The 24,874-nt window shown below is 33.7% G+C and overlaps 1 protein-coding gene across 3 annotated transcripts; it reads left to right on the forward strand.

Annotated features, from left to right (window-relative positions):
• The first annotated feature begins 1,687 nt into the window (after positions 1-1,687).
• LOC134231118 (heat shock factor protein-like) lies at positions 1,688-24,464 on the forward strand. 3 transcript variants are annotated; one of them, XM_062713039.1, is made up of 14 exons: positions 1,688-1,845; positions 7,853-7,961; positions 8,882-9,012; positions 10,473-10,624; positions 11,325-11,400; positions 11,945-12,103; positions 13,557-13,721; positions 15,105-15,307; positions 15,840-15,878; positions 16,250-16,352; positions 18,300-18,341; positions 20,645-20,689; positions 22,072-22,120; positions 23,760-24,464. In XM_062713039.1, exons 1-14 carry the CDS (start codon positions 1,756-1,758, stop codon positions 23,933-23,935), a joined length of 1,539 nt encoding a protein of 512 aa, XP_062569023.1. In that variant the 5' UTR covers positions 1,688-1,755; the 3' UTR covers positions 23,936-24,464. The 3 variants fall into 3 exon arrangements, with proteins under 3 accessions (XP_062569023.1, XP_062569024.1, XP_062569025.1); XM_062713040.1 differs by lacking the exon at positions 18,300-18,341 and having other exon boundaries at positions 15,840-15,884; XM_062713041.1 differs by lacking the exon at positions 18,300-18,341.
• Positions 24,465-24,874: the final 410 nt, after the last annotated feature.

Genomic DNA, 24,874 nt, shown 5'->3' on the forward strand with positions numbered 1-24,874 from the left:
TACTCAACTATGTTGGTGGTGATGATTTGAGAATGTTCCCTGTTGAGCATGGCCTCAACGCCTGAGTAGTGAATTGAGGCTGAGTACGGTATAATTTTGGTGGCGGCGGGGCCTGGGCTGGGCGATTCGTTTTTAAATAGCCCGAACTATATACGTATGAAAATCTTTAAAAAAGAAAATGTTCTTTTCAAGATCAGCACAGCCGTGATTGGTTAATTACATGTATATTCTAAATACTCATGTATTGCAGCAGCAGCATTTGAGGAAAATGTTATTATAATTCGCATGACTTATAATTAAATCATGACCGGGGATAAACAAGGGCCAAAGTTATAAATAGTCCTAAGAAAATTTCAAGAACAACAAATTAAGTCATATTTATTTAGAAATATCCCTAGGTTCCAATTAGATTCATAGCGTCGGAAACGGGTGAGGGGTACGTGCTGGGGATGGGCCAGGGCGCTAAGGCTTAGCCCCTTTTTTTGCAAAGATAGACATGATAAAGAGATTGAACATTGCCCCCCCCCCCCCCACACACACACACACTTTCAACAGGCAAAGGAAGATTGCAGGGTAAATGGTAAAAATTGGTACTGAAAGAATTTATATTTAATTGACCCTGTCTCTCTCTTCTTTTTTCTTTCTTTTTTTTTTTTGTTTTTGTTTTTTGTTTTTTGCTTTTCAAGCTTTTTCTTCTTCCAATAACCCCCCTACCCCTTTCAATTTGCTTCCGACTCCAATGTTCGAGTTTGTTAAACCATGAAGGCGGGGGGGGGGGTCATTGTTATAATGAGGAAAAGTGTTTAGAAAAGATCTTTTAGACTCATTTTCAAACAGTTGTCATTCAAAGTAATATGGAAGCATTCTCAGTAAATATATTTTAATTTGCCCCCCCCCCCCCTCCTAATATAGATAGTTTTCGATAGGCCTGAATTTAGCGAAAGTTACCTCCCGTTGGCCGCCATATTGGAGGTCGACTCAGTGATTTTCCCTCTTTGTCTTACCAAGTTTAAGAAAATATAGCAGAAATATTTGGTGGAAAATCTTTATCAAATAATTTTTTTTAAATAAAGGAGGCTTCCAAAAATTTATATACTTCAGAAAAATAATGATTTCTAATTCAAAATAGCATATATAAAAATTTTAAATTGGTTGAACAATGAAGGAATATGAGCTTTTGAACCTCCAGTATGGCGGCCAACGGGAAATAACTCTTGGTCAATCGAAAACTATCTATTGGAGGAAAAGTTGGGACGACTTCATCAATTAAATAATAATTACATGTAGCCTAAACTTTTTCAAAACTGAAGTGCCCACGTGAGCGATGAGGCCCATAGATCACTCGTTGAATGCTTTTTAAAAAAAAAATATGTAAATATTGAATACATTTGTTTCTTTTTCATCAACTTGTGTATCCCCGTCCTTGACATCACGTTCTACATTACATAATTAAACACGTGATAAAGAAAAACACGTTTGGCGACAGCGCGATTTTGTGTTTTGAGATTTTCCCTTTTAAGGAGTGAATATTACGCATTAAAAGTTTAGATTAAAGAAAACATTTTTGAAGACATGCTGTTACTCAAAGAATAAATTTAAAAATTTTCTCTTATTTGTTACTTCATTTGCAGATTAGCCTAATAATTTGAAGAACTATTTGAGACAGTTGTAGTTTCGTATCCTTTACTTCCGGCGGCCATAATATCAAAAATAGAAAGCGGTGGTGATCATCATTGGATTTACTACGCTATAAAGATGGGTTCCAATCCCGTTCCAGCTTTTTTGACAAAGCTTTGGACACTTGTTGAAAACCCTACATGTGACGATCTTATTTGTTGGGACGCAGTAAGTTTCACGTAGTTTCTTAACGCAGAAGATTGGGTATACTCAGGGACCTATATACTAACACGTTAGTATATAGGTCCCTGATATACTTGAAGTACTGAAATTCCACACTTGTGCAGAGTTTAAATCATTTTGGATGTCGTCACTATCAATGTTTTTGTGACGTTTAGTTACTGACAGGTTAGGTAATGTAACAAAAACTTAAAGAATGCTCCCGGGGTACTAGAAATTATTGACATGAACTTGAACAGGTCCAGTCCAAAGACTATTTCTACCTACGTAGCGATTAATAGCTACGTAGGTATTTAAACCTACCCAAAGTAGCTATTTTTACCTTCTCTCTGCTTTTTCTGACTTTTGTGGCCAAATCCAGGAACGGCACAACATGGTGAGCACTGAATTTCTTGATACAGTCACACTGATGATGGATATAACAAAAATTTTGCCAAACGTATATTATCAATTTTGCATAGAAACTAATGTAAAATTGCCGATTCAGGAAGTAATCATTTTTTGGCCAAAATTTTGTCGTATTCTTCATTAGTGTGACTGTATCAAAAAATATGGTAGTCACCATGTTGCGCAGTTCCTGCGTTTGGCCACAAAATGCAAGTAAAGCAGAAAGTAGGTAAAAATAGCTACTTTGGGTAGGTTTAAATACCTACGTAGCTATTAATTGCTGTGTAGGTAGAAATAGTCTTTGGACTGGACCTGTTGAAGTGACACGAGTTCCCCAAATACAGATTATGGTTTTTTTTTTAAACTCAAACTGAAGGAAGATTAGAAAAGACAATTAAATATAAAAAAGTACCTAAAGACAAGGTGTCAGTGAAGTTCCCATCAATATTATTCTCTTTAGAGAAGTGGGACAGGCTTTTACCTACATACACTTCTCTTGATTCAGAAGCCTTTATGTTGTTATTCTGGAAAACATATTAATGTAGAACTGGTGATGGCCTACACTTCAACTAAAATTTCGTCTGAAATATGTCTGATTTGACGTAACAAATGTGTTAATTAACATTCAACATAAATACACACAACTGTCACATAGACACTCCCCATGTAATTCTGTAAATGAATGAAATATAGGTCTACCCCTTCTATACAGTGCAACTACCCGCCATGATATTGGATTTTGCCTGGGACCTGTTACTGACTTACTTTAAGAGTTTCTAAGGTATACTGAGATGTTCATCAGCATCCGTTACTCTATTTTATTGAAATAAAATATTTGTAAGCTTTAACCCAACACCATTTAGATGCTTTCTCATGTTTTCCAGCATTTCTCTTTAACTCCATCACACACAGTTGGATGGATTTTTTTTATCAATCAGCTGATTCAGTTTTTACCAATGTTCATTGTATCATAATGTGAAGTATAAAATATTTCAACCTTAGACTACATTCACCTTAATTTTGAAGACTAATAATCATGATAATCATTATTATATCATGTAGAAATTAGAAAATTCCTTACAACTTTTTGAACTTCATTTGCCACCGCAATACAGCCATGTTGGGTTTCCACGGTAAATACCACACCTGGTTAATTCTGTTTTCAGTCCAGGGATGTTTGACATTATTTTTTGAGGCATTTATGGAAAGACAAAATAAATGTTATAAACTGGAAACTACATGTATATAATATTATGTATTAATATGTGAGATTGTACATTAATTTAGCAAAATAAATAAAATAAATCCCTACAGACCAAACCTTGATTTTGTAGGTTTGTCATTCTGACACTTTTGTATTGAACATTTTTTTTTCATTTCCAAGGATATCAGAAAATTTTATGGTTAACTTTATTTAAAAGAAAGTTAAAAATTATCAATGCATGTAATCGATTGTATGCTACCAATTCAGTTTGGTAATGGATTGTTCCTTTGGTCCAATTTTGCAACACTATTATAATCAGACATATTTCAGTCGGTCAAAATGTTAGTTGAAGTGTAGGCAGTACCCTGGAACCGGTTCTACATTTAATATTTTTTCCAGAATCAAAATATGAAGGTTTGGGAAGAGAAGTGGATGTAGGCAAAGCCTGTCCACTTCTCTAAAGAGTATAAATCCATGATCGAGTCTCAGAATACAATTCCAAATTGAAATTCATGAGATTAGAACCTGTTAGAATAATTCATAGTATAATAGTATGACTTAGGAACCAACATCATTATATTTTGCATTATGTTTCAGATTACATGTCTGTTGAATACCCTAGCCTGTAATTATGTTGTTTTTTTTGGTTTTTTTGTAAAATCACTCTAACAAATTCAAAGGTTTCGTTGGACCAAGTTTTTCAGACTTTCTGAACAGCTGAATATTTTGGAAGAAAAAAATATAACTCTTGCTACTGTACAACACTTCAAATTAATCTACCTTTTCTCTTTGGAACCCTATTGAATGCGTATTTCTAGCTTTTTGCATATTAAGCTACAATAACGTGGCAGATGAACTGCATGGACACAGTCTATCATTAGACCTGGCTTAGGGGACATAAAACTAAGGCGAGCTCACTTTTGATCTCAGTCTCAGTTTTACCAAAGGAATATATAGTGGAAAAGTGAGACTGAGATCAAAAGTGAGCTCGTCTAAGTTTTATGGCCCCCAGGCCTGGTCCTTTGGCCAAATCACTTTTATAATTTAATCAAGAATAAACCTTTCTAGTCCTATATGTAGCAAAGTAAGCAATTCAGGTCAGAAACAATTATACATGTACAACTACCTACATGTCCTAGTGTTGGAGAAATATCGGTAAATATTGCTATTTTGATAGCGAACAAAATTTCAAAGGTCAGTTATTTTGGATTTGAATTTAGATTTATAGAAAATAAAGTTGAAAGCCTAGCTTGCTGATTGAATGGTTGTAATATATGTTTAATAGATTATCGGTTACAGTCAGATATATTGTTTGTTGACTGAAATTCCCAACTTTTACGCTGAACTTAAAGAAAATTAAATTGCCTGACCAGTCCAGACAAGACTATGCAGTCTACAAAAAATAATAAAATTATTTAAAAATGAACATTGTTTTACTTTAACCGAAAGAAATTAAATTTGAAACAGGTTGTGAAATGTGAATGTATTTATTTATTTAATATTAATGTCATTTCAATGATACTGTAAATTTCTACAGGTAATGTGCACGTTGCTTTGATTGCAAAGTTTTATTTAATGATAAAATTAAAATACACTTAGATCAAGCTTATATATAAAACATCTAGAAATTTCTCGCACATTTGAATACACAATTCCAAGTCTTCTATCATGTTCTATGATGATCATGTTCCAGGATCAGCCCTGGCTATATTATTTGTTGATAACTCTATCAGAATGAAGATTAGTTTATAAATTTATGTAATTAGACAGACAGCTATTTATAACTCAAGGGAGCAATCTTAACTGAGACATTATTGTATTATTCAAGGTTATTTAACTGATACATGTCATCACCAAGATATAATTTTAGATCTTTATTTCCACGATTATAATCTGTGATCTTTGCAATATCCGCCTATTACCATGATTACAGGAATAAACAGAATTGACATTAAGAATGCCAAAGACAGCTGAAATGTCTTTTCTAATCAATTAGTCACACAGCTGAATACAAAAAACACTACCTGCTAATGTAAACAAAAGCACAGACTGAATGCATCAGCAGTTTTCTCATGAATATGTATCGATGTTAGGAAAGTATGCCATGTAAACATTGGTGGTCTAACGTGTCTAAACAGTACACACTTCTGTATCATATTGCTTGATTTCATTATAATACATATTTTGACAATAAATAATGGAATCAATAAAGTTACTTTATGTGTCCATGACGTAGGATTAAAATGCATATATAAATTAATTTACCATGTTTTTCAATGGTTATTTAAAGTGTCATTCAGCTCTAGTAATTGTTGTGACATATATGCACTTAAAATAGGGAATGTTGCATAACCAATCAATTGGTCTATACCTATACCCAACATTGAACATATATTCAAGGGGTTTGACGTATTTAAGGATTCAGTACATTAACTTCTGGTAATTTATCACTTGATGTGTTGATTTAGACATCTTCATTTGTTGAAAACACAAATCTTAAATTTTTAGCTCACCTGAGCCGAAGGCTCAAGTGAGCTTTTCTGATCAAAATTTGTCCGTTGTCTGTCGTTGTCGTTGTTGTCGTTGTTGTCATGTACAAATACTAATGTTATTAAACTTTTCACATTTTCATCTTCATTCAAGAACCACTGGGCCAATTTCAACCAAACTTAGTACAAAGTATCCTTGGGTGAAGGGGATTCAAGTTTGTTCAAATGAAGGGCCAGGCCCTGCACAAGGGGAGATAATTCATGAATTAGAGAAAAATTAATGGCATTTTTAAAAAATCTTCTTCACAAGAACCACTGGGCCAGGAAAGATGAAACTCATGTTGCACGATCACCTAGGTAGTGTAGATTCAAGTTTGTTCAAACGCTTCATGACCCCCGGGGGTAGGGTGGGGCCAAAATGGCCGATCAAAGTTTTTACATAGGAAAATATAGGACAAATCTTTAAAAATCTTCTTCTCAAGAACCAATGGGCCAGGAAAGATGAAACTCATGTGAAATCATCCTCAGGTAGTGTAGATTCAGGTTTGTTCAAATCATGACCCCCGGGGGTTTTTTGGGGCCAAAATTCAAAGTTTTAATAGGAATATATAGGAAAAATCTTTAAAAATCTTCTTCTCAAGAACCACTGGGCTAGGTTGATGAAACTCATTTAATACCTTGTAGTGTATAATTCAAGTTTGTTCAAATCATACCCCCGGGGGTAGGGTGGGGCCAAAAGGCCGATCAAAGTTTTACATAGGAATATATAGGAAAAATCTTTAAAAATCTTCTTCTCAAGAACCACTTTTAGGAAAGATGAAACTCATGTGGAATCATGTTTGATAAAGATTCAAGTTTGTTCATATATACGGAGGTAGGGTGGGGCCAAAATGGCCAATCAAAGTTTTACATTAGGAATATATAGGAAAAATCTGAAAACAAATTCTTCTCAAGAACCACGCCAGGAAAGATGAAACTCATTGATTTTTAATCATCCTAGGTAGTTAGATTCAAGTTTGTTCATATCATGACCCCCGGAGGTAGGGTGGGGCCAAAATGGCCGATCAAAGTTTTACATAGGAACATATAGGGAAACCTTTTAAAATCTTCTTTTCAAGTACTTCAAAGCCAAGCTTCGTTATATTTATAGGGAATCATCCTCAGGTAGTGTAGATTCAAGTTTGTTCAAATCATGAAACCGGTAAAGGGGGGGGGGGGGGTGTAAAATTCAAGCCCCCCCCCCCCCCCCCCCCCATTTACTTTCAGTTCTGATCTGATCTGTGTTTTTTCCTAGCCAATTGCTCAGGTGAGCGATGTGGCCCCTGGGCCTCTTGTTTGCCATGGTACCCCATGGTGAAATATTTGATTGTTCACTCAATAAAAAGATCAAGCTTAAGGGCAATTATATACTGTAGTTGTCTGACTGTAAAGAGTTAGGTAAAAGAGGTTAGCATGACCTTCAGGTCATGCAAAGGGTCAAGGACAGTTGTACAAATACTAATGTTACTGTAAACGTATTACATTTAGCTGTGTATTCTATTTAGCGATTTTGGCAAAAAGCAGAGTCCGCTAATTTAAGTACATCGCTAAATGTCTTGTATGTTAACTTTTATAATTAGCAACTTCAGACAGCGCTAAATCAAATCTACGCTAACTTGTTGAAAATTGAATTCCCGCCAAATATCGTACACGCCAAATGTAATATGTTTACAGTATATTATAGAAATTTCACTGCAATATTTCAGTACTAATACTGAGTTTCAAAAACATATAATCTTTTACATGTAATTTAATAAGTAGATGTTAATTAAAGCACAATTTATTCCTACTCATTTCTCATTTAAGCATTTCATGTGAAACTTGTAATGTTGCATGATTACACCTGTTTTATATACTTGTACTTCATAACTTGCAGTCTGGAAAAAGCTTCCATGTATTTGACCAAGGAAGATTTGCAAAGGAGATCCTTCCTCTTTATTTCAAGCACAGCAACATTGCCAGTTTTATACGGCAATTGAATATGTGTAAGTATATGTCTCTGTTTTCTCTCCCCCCCCCCCTTCTCAAAAAAATCATAGAAGGAAATGATGAAGAAAAAAGTTATAGCAAAAATTATAAGAAAAATAGTTCATGCTAAAAATATTTTATAATGTCTATAGTTTTTGACCAATGATTAGTAATGTTTCTTTGCAATGCAAGCAGATCTAAATTAATGAACATATTCTTCACCTTTTTTTTTGGAGGCAAATCAATGATAATAAGATTGGAAAACTAGCTTAATTATGAAATATTGATCATGCTGATAGCTAGGGATCCACCAGAGGTTAAATGTTTTTTTACTGAATAAACGCACAGGCATAGGAACTTCATTTATGAGGCAAATTGTAACATCAGTAATAGTGTGGTTTTGCTTTAAGCTCAACAAACTTGTTTTTTCGATGCTTTTAAATGGAAATCAAATTTGAATCATTGATTTCTTGCTAGCCACTTTAGCTCAATATTCTGCAGACAGTGATATTTTTTGGATGACTGAATGAGCGTCCTTGGAAAAATGCAAAATGATTGATTTGTATTGATCAGTCTGTTGTGATGGTCATCTTTTTCAGTCTTTCTGCAGTTACTGTAAACTAACTTTTATTCCTGAAGACTTTATTTCACGATTTACTGGGAAAAACTAGTTCGCAATGATTAGTTTTCGCGATAAAGCTTTTCTTTGTTAATGTAGACACAGCAACTTTAAGGATTGGTTCGCGGCGAGAAATATTCGCGATGACGAGGCTCTCGTGAACCTCATGAAAATTTTTCGCACATGAATAAAAGTTGATTTACAGTAATTTGTGAAGTACATATTGTGAATGATTTAAAACAAATTCATTAAAAATTGCATCTTGAAAGATTGATTTATTTGCAAACGTTATTTTTACATCTCCTATTTAATTTACAGATGGCTTCAGAAAAGTGACCAACATAGAGCAAGGCCTAAAGTCGGAGAAGGACGACCTAGAATTTCATCATCCCTATTTTCAGAGAGGCCAGGAACACTTGTTAGAGCACATCAAAAGAAAAATCACACATGTAATATTTTACTTTGAAATATATTTTTAGTGCATTCATGACCAGAATCGGCTTTTGCATGTTTCCTAGAATCAGCTTGATGAAAGTGACTGAGCTTGATGTTCGCAATCAAATTTGCAATGAATTATTCCAAATGCTTAATACATGCACCCTATCTCTGACTAAACATGTAAAATAATAGTGTCTTTTTCCACATATAGATACTGTAAAGTCATTAATTTCCATGGGGTCAAATTTTTCAAAGGGTCAAATTTTTCAAGGGGTCAAATTTAGTGCTTTGAAGAAAAAAATATTGGTTCAAGGGAGTTTGAATTTTGTGGTTGAAAAATTATTTTTGAAAATTTTACATTTTTTTGGAAAAACGAATTACTGATTCTCTTCATGCCACAAAAACTAAAAAAACTGACCCCCCCTTACAAATGAAAAAAAAGATTTTACAGTAATTTATAATAAATGGCATCAAAATAAGATAAGTCAAATGATTGTGCAAGCTGTTGCATGTAACCCCTTCAATAAGCTCTCAACGTAGATTAACAGATACTTAGATTTTTTTTTGCCAATTATAAATTTTTTTCTGAAAAAAAAAGTGAAAATTAACTTAATTTGAAGAAAAAAGAAAACAAGCTTCCCACGACAAAAGACTTAGATTTTTAGTTGGGTATAAATACATTAGCTTAAACCCTTCACCTCGTTCTGTGCTTGTACCATTGACGGGAGTCTGATGTAGCTGGCCTCCAGTCAGAGAAATTAATCATGTATTGTCAGATAGTCTGATTGTGTGGGGAGCCTCAACATGTTGTAGGGACAGATTAATCAGATGATAACACAAGATAATGATGAGTGGTAGACTACAGAGACAGCTAGGCTACTTGTGTTGTGGGAATTTCATCAATCATGGATGACCACATCAAAAGATATACTGCTACATGTTGCATTATATGTCTTTTTTCTTCAGTCTGTGAATTGCTATTCATTAGTGTATAGATCTTTAACACTATAGTAGCGTTAATAGTAAATCATGTGCATACTTCTAAATCGTAGGCTAAATGTCTTTCAATAATGGTGAATTGCATTCTCTCATGTCTTTACGTTTTAAATGTTTGAAGTCCATGGTCAATGAGGAAGGAGGAGGGACTGTGTTTAGCTTTCTTTGACCAGTTGTATGTCCTTTACTTATTTCACATCAGTAACTCTATGTATGTTTAAAGCAGTCAAGTTTGCCTTGACCAATGCACCCTGAAGATAGGGCAAAGTAGGTCAAGGTTATCGATTATACTGAGAGGTCAAAGGACAAATTATTTCCCTTGGACACACAAACACTCTCTAACTGATTACAGATTGGAATCAAGTGTTAATGGAATCAAAAAAAAAGTTTTACTGTTATTCATATCAACAAAGATGAAAAAACAATAAAAATGATTAACAGCGAATTTTAAATGTCATTTGTAACTTATTGACAGCATCTACCATCTCATCCAACAATCCGTGTGGATCCAGTGGTGTCAGTTTCACACAATGTACAGCCTGAAGATCTGGATAGAATGGTGGCAGAGGTCAACCAGGTCAAAGGCAAACAGGATCTGATGAACTCCAAACTGGACACCATGAAGAGGTACACCATCTCAACAGATGTCAAAATTTTTTGTCAACCTCAAAAATCAAAATTAATGTATTACAGATAATTTTATTATTTCAATCTTTGACTGTATCTATGAGATTAGAGCTCTCCTGGGCTTTTCTGATGAAATTGCCTGTATCTTGTCTATGTATTTGTTGAGCCTTGTTTGTTGTAAATAATTGATCCTGTAGATTATTCCTTAATTAATTAGTAGCATCTGATAGGTTGACATGTTTATGACTTTTGTGAATTGGCAGCATCCACTGTGACTTAACAATACCTTTAAGTTGATTATCATCAAGTGAATTTTTTTTGGTATTAGCTGATATTTTTCAACATTTTTGAAACCTTTCCATTTGAAAAATGTTTTTTTCTAATATTGATGTTCATCCTTAAAAATCCATTATGGGTATTATGAAGATTAACTTTATGCTAGGTGTTTAAACTTTGCATTTTTTCTTTAGTTCTGTTTAAGCATGTTTTGAAAGTGATATTTTTGCATAATCTGTATTCCTGAACTGAAAACAAGCAATGGTCTTCATATAGCGTCTATAACAAGCTTTTAAAAAAAGTTTTTTTGATGTTCTAAGGGAGTCCCATTTTTATATTGAGCTCTAATAATGTAACTATGGATTAAAACTAGGTGATCACTCCTACCCCAAAGACCGATTATTTGTACATGTTGTAATTGTAGAGAAAATGAAGTACTGTGGAGAGAAGTTGCCTCATTGAGGCAAAAACACATGAAGCAGACACAGATCATAAACAAAGTAAGACTTATATTGTACAATCAATACTAGAAATAATATCTAAAAGACTTCTATGTAGCAGGTTTGTATGTTATCCGATTTATATGATGACACAATTACTGTAGGAGCTTTTTTTTTTCTCCCATCTGTTATTTATATAAATTTTGAATGAATGTTCCATTTCATGTAGCCAAATTTTTTTATTAATATACATGTACATTTATCAGTTTGATATGCTTCATTTGATACCAACTTTTCAAGCCAACAGTAATTGAGTAACATACTGTACGTGTACATAATTGGGCGTATTCAAAATTTAGCACAATCAATGGATAAGGAGATTTTGGCTTAATCTTGAATTAGCACTACACATGTTCGTGCTGCATAATCTATTTATAAATGAATTCTTGGATTTATTCATGAATAAGCGCATCCTCATCTGTGCCAAAGCCGCTAATATATATAGCCCGCTATTTTAAGTACACATACAGTAGTTATGCTGGTATATACTATTGCTTGATAAATACAGCATTTGAATGACCTTTGGATAACTTTTGTTGAACAGCTGATCCAGTTCCTGGTCCATTTTGTTGGAGCCAATCGTGTGACGGGAGGAAATAAACGTAAACTGCCCCTGATGATCAGTAACACGGAGAGTCCGAAGGTGCCGAAATACAGCGAGAAAATCCTCCCCCTGTCCCCGGCCGCCTACTCAGTACAAACTGTAGGTACATTATAGGCTTATAGCTACAGAAAAAATCTTTGTTGATGATTATTATGTAACATTTAAAATATTGACTTTAGTATTTAGTAATTTATGGCCACACCAATAAAATTTTTTGTTAGTCGGACCTGCCCGCTTGTATTTAAACAAAACTATACAAATAATATTACGCAAGTAAGTTAAGGTTAGGTAGAGGCTTTTCTATGCAATTTAGCTAATGAAAATGCATAATTTGTGTAATTTTTACACAGGGAAGGTCCAAGTTTATTTCCTTATACATACTTTGTACACACAGCATTATAAAGTAACTGTACATTATGACGTCATATTATGACGTCATTGATCTTTCTCAATCGAGATGATAAACACATCAACAAAATAACGCCGGTGCAAGGGCATATCATATATATTTTTTAATGTATAAAGTAAGATATTAAGATTAATGTTATAAAAATTAATAAAATTGCTGCACAAATCCTAGGCGCTTTCTCAATTGATGAAAATTTTAGGAAACTTACAAGGGACAGTGAATTTTTACCCTGTTACAACTTAAAGCTTTTGAAATAATAACTAAACAATTGCACTGTCAACATTTGTGCAGCAGTATCATAAATCGTGTTAATATTCTGTGTCTAATAATACCTTGTTTCTGAAGAACAAAGTTGAATATGCCCTTGCGCCAAAGCTGTTTTGTTGATGTTCTTTATAAAGTTGTGTAGTACAGGACTATGACGTCACAATATGATGTCATAATGTGCACTGGCTAAGGAATGTCATGGATACCAAGTTTGTATAAGAAAACAAGTTTTAACTTTTTCTATGCTGTAAGTCCAGCTCTTATGCGTTTTAATTAGTCAATTGCATAGAAACTTCTATACCTTGCCTTAACCTACTTGCGTACTTTAAATTTCCTGCACCATGTGCTAATTTCTGTTCCATTTCCGCTCTATCATATTTTTAATCTGCTTACTCTGCGAATCAGAGAAAAATATAATTGTCCACTCAAGTTTTTTCATGCTCCGCCTAAAAATTTTGCGATAAAGAATATTATTTTTTAACCGCTTGCCTGCTCGTACTTTTTTTCATCCAATGACGAACAAGAAATTGAATTGGTGTGGCCTTATATGGCTATGTTTCATATAATGATAAGCAATGCTGCATGATTAAGGTTGCAGAAAGTTGATGGTAAATTAAAAGTGAACTAGGTGAATAATTTTTTTTTATAATTTCCTAGTATGTTCTGTTGAAAAAACAAAAAAGAAAATTGAAAAAATAGAGAGAGCTGCGATTTATCTTTAAATGTTACAAGATTAAATCACAAGAAGGATAAAAAAAAAATTTGTGAGAAATTCAAAGACCTTAGTACATTGCACCGTTTTATGTACTTACAGGTGTACTAGTTTGGAAAATTTTAAAAGTTTTTCTAATCAAGTTTCAATGCTTTGGTTTGCAGCCTGAGTCTTACAGTAACTTGAGTAACAGTAAAGGTCCTATCATACATGACATCACAGACCTACAGGAGGCTCCCCCACAACAGACTGCGGCCAACATAAAGAAGGAGCAGCATCCATACATAGACATTGGCCATCTGGCCCTTCCTTCTGACCTTGTGTCCTCAGTATGTATTTATTTTTCTGACATATAAATTATTTTTAGCTCACCTGAGCCAAAGGCTCAAGTGAGCTTTTCTGATCACAATTTGTCCGTTGTCTGTCGTTGTCGTTGTAGTCGTCGTTGTCGGCGTCGTTGTTGTAAACTTTTCACATTTTCATCTTCTTCTCAAGAACCACTGGGCCAATTTCAACCAAACTTGCCATAAAGTATCCTTAGGTGAAGGGGATTCAGGTTTGTTCAAATGAAGGGCCACGCCCTTTTCCAAAGGGAGATAATTATGAATTAGAGAAAAATAAATGGCATTTTTAAAAAATCTTCTTCTCAAGGACCACTGGGCCAGAAAAGATGAAACTCATGTGGAATCATCACCAGGTAGTGTAGATTCAAGTTTGTTCAAATCATGACCCCCGGGGGTAGGGTGGGGCCAAAATGGCTGATCAAAGTTTTACATAGGAATATATAGGAAAAATCTTTAAAAGTCTTCTTCTCAAGAACCACTGGGCCAGGAAAGATGAAACTCATGTGGAATCATCACCAGGTAGTGTAGATTCAAGTTTGTTCAAATCATGACCCCCGGGGGTAGGGTGGGGCCAAAATGGCTGATCAAAGTTTTACATAGGAATATATAGGAAAAATCTTTAAAAGTCTTCTTCTCAAGAACCACTGGGCCAGAAAAGATGAAACTCATGTGGAATCATCACCAGGTAGTGTAGATTCAAGTTTGTTCAAATCATGACCCCCGGGGGTAGGGTGGGGCCAAAATGGCTGATCAAAGTTTTACATAGGAATATATAGGAAAAATCTTTAAAAGTCTTCTTCTCAAGAACCACTGGGCCAGGAAAGATGAAACTCATGTGGAATCATCACCAGGTAGTGTAGATTCAAGTTTGTTCAAATCATGACCCCCGGGGGTAGGGTGGGGCCAAAATGGCCGAGCAAAGTTTTACATAGGAATATATAGGAAAAATCTTAAAATCCTCTTTTCAAGAACTTCAAATCCATGCTTAGTGATATTTATATGGAGTCTTCCTCAGGTAGTGTAGATTCATGTTTGTTCAAACCATGACCCCCTAGGAGGTTAAAATTCAAGCCCCCCCCCCCCCAACCCAAATCTCAGTAAACTTTCAGTTTGGATCTGATATGTGCTTTTTCCTAGCAAATTGCTCAGGTGAGCGATGTGGCCCCTGGGCCTCTTGTTTTATGTGGGTTATGCATTTTTCTGTAACAGCTGCAAAATTTTTTCCCCTATGAAGGAAAAAATGATGAACAACCAAAGAAAGCATTTTCCTTTTAAGATCCTGTTACAAATAGATGATGTAAAGCCATCTACCTCATGTTTTTACTTATGTCTGTAAATTTGAATTCTATTTTCTGTTTATTAAAATAGCCGACTACAGCAGATCACACTCATGAGAAGGAGGATATGAATCTGTTTAATGGAGATTTGTTATCTGAAGCCGCATCAGAAATTATGCCCAAAGTGATCTCCATATCGGACCTGGGGAAGATAGATCACATGCAACACATGCACCACATCCCCATGACGTCAGAATCAAAAGGCTCGCCAGCAGGCTCTGTGTCTTCAGTAGGGTGAGTTGATAGATTAAAGATTTCTTGGCTTGGGAATTAACGTTTGTTTGGATAGATTTATACATGTATAAATGAAAATACATTCAGACATGATTATATCTGTAGATTAGGTCACTTCTTCAAGTTAAGATTATTTATTTATTAGACCTCATATATTATCTATATACAGTTAAACTTCATTATCTTGAACCTGATGGGACTTAGAGAAAACTTCGAGATATCCGAGGATTCGAGATATCGAAGGTTAAATACTTAAAGAATATGTGGTTGGGACTCCCAAATCACTTCGACATATCCATGGTGTTATCGAAGTTCGAGATAGTGAAGTTCAACTTTACATGTATTAAGTGAAGAATGTTTTTGGACAGACATTCACTCAATGGGTAAACAGTGACCTATAAAAGTCAAAGTAAACCTTTATTTGCTTTGAAATTTAGCTCCAGTTAAAACCTCTATTGAAGGCAGGTTTGAAAATTTCAAAACCTGAAACTATATTGTAAAGATAAAATTCTTACAATATATGTAATTACAGGAGTGGTGGCACATTGTCAAAGCCATTCACCAGGCAGAAGTCAGTGTAAGTGTCTTGGTTTATTTAACCTGATGATAAGGATTTAACTGTCGGAGTAGATATTTATCATGGAATTAAGAAATGCTGTTGAGTCAGGTAGAGGCCAGGATTTGAAATTTTGAATGCAGTATACTTTGTATGTAAGAAGAAAGAAAGAATGTCAGAACTGGATTAAAAGTTTTAAATATTTGATTTTCTCATTCTCTTATAAAAACCTCAATGTTGATCACACTAGAATAATTTTATAATGATCTAAACATTTACATTTAGGTTTATTTCAGAGAAATTTACAGCAAATTTCTTTGAAATCACTGTGCAGATGTAGATCCTAGTACTTCATTGCATTAAGCATGTTAAATATGTGTTTGTAGGTCAGAGATGTCGGATCATGTGGACTCTGTGAGCTCGGATCTGGAAGGACTGAAGGACTTTCTGGCAGGATCCAACTATTTTGATCAAAATTTGTTACAAGGGGTAGGCTTTGAAATCGTCCAATTGATCCTTACTTTGTTTCCCCTTTCACATTTCATCCTGAAATCATAGAAATACAGCTGTATAGTCTGGGAGAGATTATACATTCTTCAGAATACATGTGTCATCTTAACAGAGCTGTTCATCATGATTCTGCATGTAGAAAACCAGTCATGGCAATCTAAAAAAACTGTTTTCCCAGTCATTATTAATGTATGCTTTTAGCTTTAATTTGTACACATGCAGAATTATTTATATAAAAAGATAAATATTCCCCCTGTCATGGTTTTCAGTACAATTCTAAGGTAAGCTTGGACTCTCAGTAAGGCGTGGCACAACGTAATTAGCGTCTGTCAAATGGCAAATAGATTCTCATTGGTTAAGAAATTAATAACATCAGGAACTTTAAATTTTTGTTGACAACAATGAGACAACTTAAGCCCCGCTTCCGTGCTGTGTGAGAACTTGCAGTTGGCTATTTACTACACTCGTTGACATTTGGCCAAATTTCTATCGTATGTATATTTCAACAGTGAAGGAAAGCTGTGTAAATTTCAGAAGCTTATTATGTAACCTTGAGAAGGCCATGCCTCAATGAAAGTCCAAGCTTAACTGGGAATTGTACTCTTTGCTTATATAAATCTACTATAGAAGTAGGCAACATAATTTAACAAATTTAGCTGGCTACATTTGGTGACCAATAGTAGCCAAATTGATTTTGAAAAATAAATCATTATATTTTTTGGAAATACTGCTATGTTAGTTGTTACATTAATTAGATAAAATATCAGTCATTATCTATGGCCAAAATTGTCAAATTTGTCACAGGATGATCCTTGGCCCAAGGGCTACCATTTATTATAAAACTAGGGTTGGGACCCTTAAATATGCTTGTGTTTAACAAGGAAAATAAAACCAAAAGTACTGGTTCTTAGAGAGAGTTCTCCATAACCACCAGATCATATTTTTACCAAACTTTACAAGCATCATGATATGTTGAAGATTAAAATTTGCTATTAAAAAGTACACAAGTTCTTTGAGGGCATTGGAAAAGTTCTGATATCTGTTATAAAAAAAAAGTGACAACAATGACCATGTATGATTGATAAAAGCTGTAAAGTAAACACACATTGGACTTCACATCATGTTAATTCACCCTACTTTTTTAATTTTGTGGGCATATTGTTACAAATTGATTTTAAGGCTCCAAATTTTGGACATGTAAGGCCTAGAAAAAAAATATGTTTGTTTCCAATGCTTTAAAAGTAGGTCTAATTTATAGCTGACCCTAAAATTTTTTTTAATGCTTTTGTCCCATGATGTGCAAGATTTCAACCAGGGAATTATAAATCCAACTTTGCAAGCTTTTCAAGACAGAAAGAAGTTTGGGTCACATTTCTATTGTAAGTTAAGTCACAGTAATGCTTGAAAAACCATTTCATATTTTGTCATTAATGTTACTTTGTAGTTGACGTTTTGATTAAAGAAGCAAAAAAAATTTATTAAATGAAAAAAAAAAAATTGCCTACCTACCTACCTATATTTTTTCAGCCTGAAAGCGGAAACAAACATATTTTTTTTCTAGGCCTAACATCAAATAACATGCATAATATATGTTTCCTAGTCTTTTCAAGTTTTTGTTAAATAACTTGCATTTTATCAGAAAATATCATATGCTCTTTGAATATTAACTTCTTTACTCTCATTTCATAATAACACTTTCAGTTTTTATCCTCAGAATTTGCATCTAGCATATAAATCACTAAAGACTAGTAGTGTATTTCTGTTTCATACCCGAATAAATTATCATGATAAAAAAAAAAATTAAATATAAATTAGAATAAATAAATGTAATTATTTTTTTTTTACTGTTATTTACTTATTTTTGTTTTAATGTCTCAGATCAATTAAATACACAAATTAATTGATTTAATTTATAATCATTTTCAGCTGTTTGATTCAGACCAGGAACACTTTCATATGGGAAATGCAGTAAGTCTGAGATAGTGTCTGCTGTTGTATATCTATACATACATGTAGCTATCTTCTGCTTTCCCATTACTTGTAATCACATAGGATTTATTTAAAAAGAAATTAAATAGAATGTTCTTTTAATAATTTGTATTGTTATAATATCAACCAGAGAAAATATAGGTTTTTTCAAAGTTACAAATCAATTTTTTTTAGCTACACCTGATGAAGGCTAAAATGAGCTTTTCAAAAAATACCACACATCAGAATCGTCGTATATTTTTGTGTAAACTTAGTGTCACATTTTCATCTTCTTCTCAAGACCCACTAACTGGGCTAATTTCTGACCAAACTTGGTACAAAGTATGGCCTTGGGTAAAGGGAATTACAATGTTTACATTCAAATAAAACATCATGGTCATTTATCAAGGGATATATATCACTAAACAACCAAAATATGATGGTATGATTTTAAAAATCCTCTCCTCAAGAACCACTGTGCCAGGTCATTCTCAAATTATGAAACATGATAGGGAAACATTCCTCAAAAAATATTGTAGATTTCAAGTTTGTTAAAATCATGACCCCAAGGGGTCGGGCGGGGCCACAATGGTCGATCAAAGTTTTACAAAGAAATATATAGGAAAATTCTTTAAAAATTTTCTTCTCAAGAACCACTGTGCCAGGAAAGATGAAACTTATGGGGAAGCATCCTCAGGTAGTGTAGATTCAAGTTTGTTCAAATCATGACCCCTGGGGGGTCGGGCGGGGCCACAATAGACGATCAAAGTTTTACATAGAAATATATAGGAAAATTCTTTAATAATCTTCTCAAGAATGGCAAAGGCATAAATGATCATATTAATATGGAAGCATCCTCAGGTAGTGTAGATTCAGCTTAGTTTAAATCATGACCCAATGGGTAGGGCAGGTCCACAATGGTCGATAAAGTTTTACGTAGAAATTATACATAGGAAAATTCTTTAAAAATCTTATACTCAAGTACTACTGAGCCGGAAAAGATGAAACTTATAGGGAAGCATTATAGGGAGTGCAGATTCAGTTTTATTAAAATCATGACCCCTGGGGGTAGGGTAGGGCCACAATGGCCGATCAAAGTTTTACATAGAAATATATAGTAAAAATCTTTGAATAGCAAAGGCAAAGATCATATCTTATATAAAAGCATCCTCAGGTAGTGTAGATTGATAAAAGTTCAAATCAAACACACACGGGTGGGGCAGGTCCACAATGGTCAAATAAAGTTTTACATAGAAATATACATAGGAAAATTCTTTAAAAATCTTTCTCAAGAACTTACATTTAGCCAGGAAAGATGAAACTTATAGGGAAGCATCCTCAGGTAGTGCAGATTCAATTTTATTCAAATCATGACCCCTGTGGATAAGTTAGGGCCACAATTGCTGATCCAAGTTTTACATAGAAATATATCGACAAATTCTATAAAAATTTTCTTCTCAAGAATAGCAAAGCCATGATTATTCATATTTATATTGAAGCATCCTTAGTCAGTGTATATTCAAGTTTGTTCAAATCATATCCTCTCCCCTTTAAGGATTGGTTGGGATCACTTTTGGTTTTAAACTTTTCAATAATAGACTGCATGATTTCTGCTTTTTTCCAAGCTACAGTGCTCAGGCGAGCGATGTGGCCCATGGGCCTCAATTTTTAATTAAAATTTTTGCTGAATTTCATGTATAGTTTTACCGTTTTAGAAACATAATTCAAAAAAAATTCTCAAAATCAGTTAAGGTCAGTAACTATGAAAAGGGTTTGTTCTTCATTGCACCTGGTCCCACCTCTGGTGTTTTTGGGGGGTCTGTGCTTGCTCTTAAATGGACTTATAGCTTCAATACTGTTTGATATCACCATATTTTATTTTTGGGAGCCTTTTCAAAGTGCAAGGATGTTAAAATATATAATCCTATCATAGACGAAAACTTTACTTTCAACAATCACATGTTATACATCAAGAAAGTCACAGGAAGTCAAATAGACATTCATAACATAATACTCATAGCACAAAATACTTGGAGCACAATCTTAATATAAAACAAGCAGATTCTTGTTGGGTCAGCAAGGGTTAAACCTGAGGAGTTTTCTTCTCTAAGATTGATAAGCAAAGGTATGCTCTTATGTACAGGTAAGGTGTTAAAGTGACACATGTATACTGAAAGTATTGGATCGTACAATAAAGTAGAAATCCAATATTTCCAAAACTAAATGTAATTCAGATTTATAAAAAAAAATTCAAAATAGGATTACTTATATTTCAATGTTTAAAATATATTTCCTTTTTTCAGCTCTTCAATGCAGATGGAAGCATTAATACAGCAGCTGGTGATTCGGTGAGTTGTATGTGTGTGATTAGCAGTGTAACATTAATGTAATTAGCAGGGTAACATTAGTGAAAGAACGAGGGCGCTTTTGATTGGCATTCGGCAGGAATCTGGGCGTAATTGAAAAGTGAAAATTTTATTGACATGTGACTTGAAATTTAACATTTTTTTTATTCATCGGCTTCCTGTGCAACAGGAAAGGAAAATATTTTCCCGAAATTGAGCTTTGATTTGCTAAAAAATAACTTGAAAATTGGCCAGATTAGACATTTGGTACAAAATGATACATTTTTAAACAGGTTTTTCTAAAAATTTTCTATCTCTGGGTCTTCTCTCCATGATTTTGAAACGTTATTTGTTTGTATTTTAATTCAAAGAAACGAATACACTTTTTTATAAAAATGGAGAGAAGACAAAGCATGCTTAGGTGAAGGGGAATTTAAATTGTTAAAATGAAGGGCCAAATCCCTTCACAAGGGGAGATAATCAAGAAAAGACAAAAAAATGTCATTAAAAAACTTTTCACCAAAAAATCGAAATGTGTGAATGTGGTGCTTCTTTGTCCTTTTAAAAGCTTCTGGATATGTGTAGCGGTGGTAGCTCAGTAAGATTGGCTACCTGTTCAGTGCACTCGAAGTGAAAAGTTTTTGATTCGAGTCTGGCATTGGGTGTTAATTTTTTTCCCCTGCAAACAACCATTTATTTTGTCAGTTTCATTTTATGTACTGATGTATTAAAATTTTGAATTAGATAAATTTTGGTTCAGTTTGGTTCTCGAGCTAATCTTCTATTCTATAATGTACATATGTACACGTATTTTGCATCATTAAACAATTCCCCTGCATAACAACCATAATTTTGTATGTATTAATGAATTAATTAATTATATATCTAAAATTTTGAATTAGATAAATTTTGGTTCAGTTTGGTTCTCGAGCTAATCTTCTATTCTATAATGTACATATGTACACGTATCATGCATCTATGCATTAAATATTTTAGGTGTTTATTTTTTGTGTAACATTACTATGTTATAGTACCCCCTAGGAAAAACGGACATAAATGTTACAATTTCACAATGTCTTTCAAACTAGATGAAAAAAAACTCATATGGACGTGTTTGTAAAATCCAACCAGCTATGTTCAGCCAACCAAATCATGGACATTTAAACCATAAATGTTTCGTACAAATGATTCCTGCATTTCACTCGCCAAATGCGCCCATCTTCTTTGCAGGGTTACATTAGTGTAATCGGCAGGGTAATATTAGTGTGATTAGCAGGGTAGGGTTACATTAGTGTAATTAGTAGGGTAGGGTTACATTAGTGTAATTAGTAGGGTAGCATCAAAAAAAGATAAATGATTTTCACATCATTATTTTGTTTTTTCAGATCTTAGCAGGATTGGACACAATGAGGCCAGACGAAGGATCAAATTCAGGTAGATAAATCTTTCTACCCAAACCACAATTGTCACACTCAATTCCTGTACTTGTACATTTGTGTGTTTTTTACTTAGCTGAACTGTGGCTAAAATATTGAGTTATTTAAGAAATAAACAACAATGTTAAAAAGTTCTCTGGGAAATGAACTTTTAGAAAAGTTGGTCATCTATAGTGTGATCAAATCCTGTGAATAAAGCCCAAAGGGCTTCTATAGTAGATTTGATCATGTACCATTATTAATATAACATTAAAAGTATAAATATATTCCCAGTGAAATGTTTTTAACAAAAAAAGAGAAATATATGTTGATAATTATTTAAATTTATATTTACATTTGAGACGAATAAATTTCAAGTAAAATTGCATTTGTTACATGAACGGGCTGTCGTATTGCTATGTGTGACACACAATGACCTAGTAGTTGTCTGGTCAAAGTTAGTTGACCTCGCTCCAACAATTGAATGTTTACAGTTCAATTCAGGAAATATCTGTATATAATAAAAAGATCAATGATCGCTGCTGAAAATTCTTATTAATTTCTTACAATATTTGAAGTCAAAAGTGGTGGTATCGCCTGTTTACGTGACTTCAAGGAATTTTTGGTTAAAAAGTCACATCAAAAGAAGATTTATTGTACATCTTGTGATTGAAAAATATCCATATTGTTTATCATTTTCATCATTATTAACTTAGAAATATTCCAAAACAAGTTGCACTGTGGCAGAAATATGTAGACAAAATATCACCCTGCTCTGTGATTCGGTCGCGCTATGACCTCTGACCCCCAAATAACATTCACACAGAATTGAACATATTATCTCTTCAATAGGTTCATCTAAGAAAAATATTTGCAAATGTAAATATTAGAAATATAGGCTTGTCATTTGAAATTTTTCTGAAGTATAATTGTTGCTGTACTTTATAACACAAAAAAAGATGTTTTATCTCCACAAATGAATAAAGGAATAATAGGTATTTATTATACTTCTGTTAAAATGTTTCCTATATAAAACTCAAAAGGTAAAATAGCCATCTTTTATAGTTCATGCATAGCAAAGCTATACCCCGGGGTATAGTTTTTGCTATCCACCCTCGGAAAATTTTCATGCAATTTTTGCCTCCAATTTTGATTTCCAGCGATAAATCTATTGACTGATGATGTCATAATTACTTCAGCAGCATTGTGACGTCATTAAGATTTCATATTATTCTTGCAGTATTATCTTACTCCAAAAAAATTCAAACTTCAGAAATTATATTATACATCAGTATAATAAAACGCTTATCCACTGGTTGTGAGTGAGATAGCTCTTTTATCAAACCCTTGACAGGGACTATTCCCCTCGGGCAGGCCCTGATAAAAGAGCTATCCCACTCACAACCAGTGGATAAGTGTATATTATCTCTTTAAGAGTCTTAGTAGAGTTTCAATCCACCTTAATTTTTTACAGCAAAGTATAGTACTGCAGGTTAAAATTTATGGTTATTTACGTTGATTATAATATACAGATAAAACGAATTATGGATATAGGGAAGAAATTTCATAAGTCCCAGAGACTTCGTTATAACTGAGTTTTACTGTATATTGATCATTTTTGGTATGAAAAATGCTTATGATGCATGTATTTGTTGTAGGGCCTCTAGTTCACTACAAGCCTGGAGACGAGGAGATCCCTGACCTTTTTGACCTTGCTGAAATGTCCAAGGAGGATCACGAAGCAGAGACTTCCAAGGAATCCATGGATCAAATCAAATCAGAGGCCCTGGATACCCCCCTCCCCATCCAGATATCCGCGGATGACCTGGATTAAGTACACAAGCACTTACTCTTATGTACATATTGTATATTTCTTTGATCGTGAGTATTTGATGTGCCATTTTATTTAGTGCATTTGTTTTTCATTGTTTGTTACAGAATGTGAGTTGTTTCCTTATTCTGCAAAACATTGTGGTTGTGGATTGTTAAATGTTTGTGAGTGTGAGCGAGAGAAGGAACTTAATCCATTTATTCAATAATTGTTAAAAAGAGTTATGCCTCTTTGCATGCAAATATTTTTATACCATTAACATTAAACATGGGGCATTATAGGGAAATGGTGAGTTAGAGAATTCTAGAAGTAAAGTTTTTTTTAAGATTTGTAAATAATCATCCAGGTCACAAGGTGGCATATGTAAAGATTTTCAACCTGCACTTCTCTTTGAAGAATTTCATAAAAAAAATCATTTCATTTGATATTTTGAGGTAGATATAAATGTGGTTCACTCTGGATAGATACTGTATTTGCATTCAGTTTCAGAACTAAAAAAAAATTTTTCATTTGGAATTCTTCAATAATTATAAGCCTCAGGGCTCTCGATTCTCTAAAATTGGGGCCGTTCAACGGCTCCGTTCCCAATGCAAAAAAGGTACCTTTTTTCCCAAAAGAAAGGTGTAAATTTCCCAATTTCCATCCAGAGTAAAATATTAATTAAAAAATAAAAGTCCATCAAACCTAATCGCAAAAAAAAAAACGCAAACAAAACACATTTGCAAATGAAAGTGAAACTGTACTACTATTTTATTAGTTCACGCCAAATGCATTCGTAAACTGGTTCGGGGAACCAGGTTATTGTTTTTACAAAAATGTATACAACTATGAGTGCAGAGTATCTTGTTATGTAGTTTCGACAAAAACCAGCATTTTGGTTTCAAAAATAGACATTTCATTTAAATATTAGTAAGCTGCACCTAGAAACATACCCGCGCTTCA

The sequence above is a fragment of the Saccostrea cucullata genome, unplaced genomic scaffold (assembly GCF_032062105.1).
Source record: "Saccostrea cucullata isolate Sc308-1 unplaced genomic scaffold, CSIRO_AGI_Scuc_v1 ctg2979, whole genome shotgun sequence".
NCBI classification, from domain to species: Eukaryota; Metazoa; Mollusca; class Bivalvia; order Ostreida; family Ostreidae; genus Saccostrea; species Saccostrea cuccullata.